Consider the following 2,658-nt stretch of genomic DNA (forward strand, 5'->3'; position numbering starts at 1 on the left):
GATGGTAGGGAAAGGGTTATTCATAGTGAGGTTTAAATCTGTGGAGTCTTGCTTGAAAGTAACTATGGATGGTTATCAGTTTTTTGATCAGAAACCTGTGATCACTAGGATGTGGGAGGCTGATATGGTTATGGATAAGGAGAGTATCCGGAGTGTTCCATATGGATAAAACTACCTGGGTTAGCATTGAAATATTGGGGTGAGAAAAGCTTATTCAAATAGCTGGACTAGTTGGGCCTGCTGCACAGATGGACAAGGCGACTAAGTCAAAGATAGATTGCAGTTTGCGAGGGTTTTGGTTGAGGTTAAGCTTCAACAACCTCTACCTGATGTTATTTTTTCTTTGAAGAACATGGATGTGTAGTGGAACAGAAGGTTGAGTATGAATGGAGGCCAACATATTGTAAGAAGTGTGAGGGGATTGGTCATGGTGAAGATGAGTGTAGGAAGGGAGGTGTGACTAAGAAATGGGTTCCAAAGAAAACAGTGAGAGTGGATGAGGATGGGTTTCAGGTGGTTGGTAATGGTGTAGCAAAAGTTGTGCAGCCTCCTGAGGTGGTTGTGCATAACTCTTTTAATGCGTTGCTTGATGATGTTGAGGAAAGCATTGCAAATGAGATGAAGGATTCAGAGGTAGAAGAGGAAGGTGTTAACAGAGACATAGTTCCAGAGGAGGAAGGGGTTGAAAAAGGGCAGGGGTTGAAGGCCCCTATGCCTCATGGATAGTATCCTAACATGGAATGTTAGGGGGCTGAACAGTAGGGCGAAGCAATTAGAAGTGAGATCATTTCTCTCTTCCCAGAATATTAAGCTGTTCAGCCTTCTAGAAACGAGGGTGAAAACTCCTAATCTGGGCAAAGTATACCTTAATCTATGCCCAGGTTGGTGTTTCACTCATAATAATTCCCAGCATGATAATGGCAGAATTGTTATAGGATGGTGTCCAGCATCATTCCATGTTAATATATTGAGCATGAGAAGTCAATATATTTATTGTGAAGTTAAGCCTACACAAGGTGGGCAGGATTTCTTTTGTACATTTGTGTATGGGTTTAATGAAATAAGTAGTAGGAGTGCCCTATGGGATGGCATTAGGGAGATTTCAAAGAAGTTTGAAGGTGGCTGGGTGCTTATGGGTGATTTTAATGCTCTGTCAAGTGTTGATGATAGAATTGGAAGCACTGTTAGAGTTGCTGAAATTAGGCCAATGAAGGAATGCTTGAATGAATGTGGTCTTGCTGATGTGAAAGCTTCAAGTAGGTATTTTACCTGGACTAATAAGCAGGAGGGGGCAGCTAGGGTTTTTTCCAGGATTGACAGGGTAATTGCTAATAGCTGGACTGGTTTGATCAGGCAGCTGTAACCTTTTTACCAGAGGGTGATTTTGATCATTCCCCTGTAGTGCTTAGAGTTTATGAGGTGCCTTTGATTAAAAGGCCTTTCAAATTCTGCAATATGTGGTGCTATTATAGTACAATGATGGATGCAGTGCAGGAGGCATGGAGAATACCAGTCCAAGGATGTCCCATGTATCAGGTGGTAGAGAAATTGAAAAGAGTTAAAGGGGTGTTAAGAACTTTGAAGAAACAGGGATTTGGAGAGGCTGAGAAGGATCTCATTCAAGATACTGAAGAGTTTTCTATGATTCAAGATAAGCTTCATGAGAACCCTGGGAATATTGATTGTATTGAGCAGGAGAGGAGTGCCAGGGGGAAAGTTCAGAGGGCTAAGAAGTGTGTGCAGGCCATGCTTCAACAACAAGCTAAACTCAAATGGCTTAAGTGTGGTGATGAGAACACTAAAATTTTTTATCAAGCTATTAAAGCAAGAAGAAGGCAGAATAGTATACATGCTATTCACAATGAACAAGGTGAATGGGTGGAGACTCATGATAAGGTCTCTAAAGCTTTCTTGGAATACTATAAAAATTTGTTTACTAGCAAGGAGCAAAAACAAGTTGTCTTGAATCCTTTGCTTGCAAGAGGAAAGTTTGTTACTGAAGAGCATAAGAGAATTCTGATGTGCCCTGTGGACAAAGAAGATGTGAGAAGAGTCATGTTCAGCATACCTGATGATAAGGCCCCAGGGGCTGATGGCTTTAATAGCTGCTTCTATAAGAAGTGCTGGGAGATAGTAGGGGATGAGGTTACTGAAGCCATCCTAGATTTCTTCAAGACTGGAAAATTGTTGAAGGTAATTAATATTACTACCTTAACTCTTATTCCTAAAACACATTGTCCTAGTAATGTTACTGAGTTTAGGCCTATAGCCTGCTGTTCAGTGCTTTATAAGTGCATCACAAAGTTGATCAGTGAAAAACTCAATAAAGTTCTACCAGATATTGTCTCTTACAGTCAGGGAGCTTTTGTTGCTGGCAGGAGTATTCTTCATAATGTGCTGTTGTGTTAAGATTTGGTTAAACTCTATAATAGGAAAACTACTAGAGGTTGCTGCATGATGAAGCTTGACCTCAAGAAGGCCTATGATACATTGAATTGGCAATTTCTGCAGCAAATGATGGAAGGTGTGGGATTTCCTGCTGAATTTGTCCATCTAATTATGACATGTGTGACTACTCCTAGGTTCTCAATTATGGTTAATGGGGCTCTTTCAGATCTGTTTGGTGCTAAGAGGGGTCTCAGGCAGGGAGACCCTATG

General features: G+C 41.1%; 1 protein-coding gene across 1 annotated transcript; it reads left to right on the forward strand.

The window, feature by feature from the left end:
* Positions 1 to 1,479: 1,479 nt before the first annotated feature.
* On the forward strand, positions 1,480 to 2,409 carry LOC104890940 (uncharacterized). The gene has a single exon (XM_010676559.3). The coding sequence runs from the start codon at positions 1,480 to 1,482 to the stop codon at positions 2,407 to 2,409; it is 930 nt and encodes a 309-aa protein (XP_010674861.3).
* The last annotated feature ends 249 nt before the right edge of the window (positions 2,410 to 2,658 follow it).

The sequence above is a fragment of the Beta vulgaris genome, chromosome 4 (assembly GCF_026745355.1).
Source record: "Beta vulgaris subsp. vulgaris cultivar EL10 chromosome 4, EL10.2, whole genome shotgun sequence".
NCBI lineage: Eukaryota > Viridiplantae > Streptophyta > Magnoliopsida > Caryophyllales > Amaranthaceae > Beta > Beta vulgaris.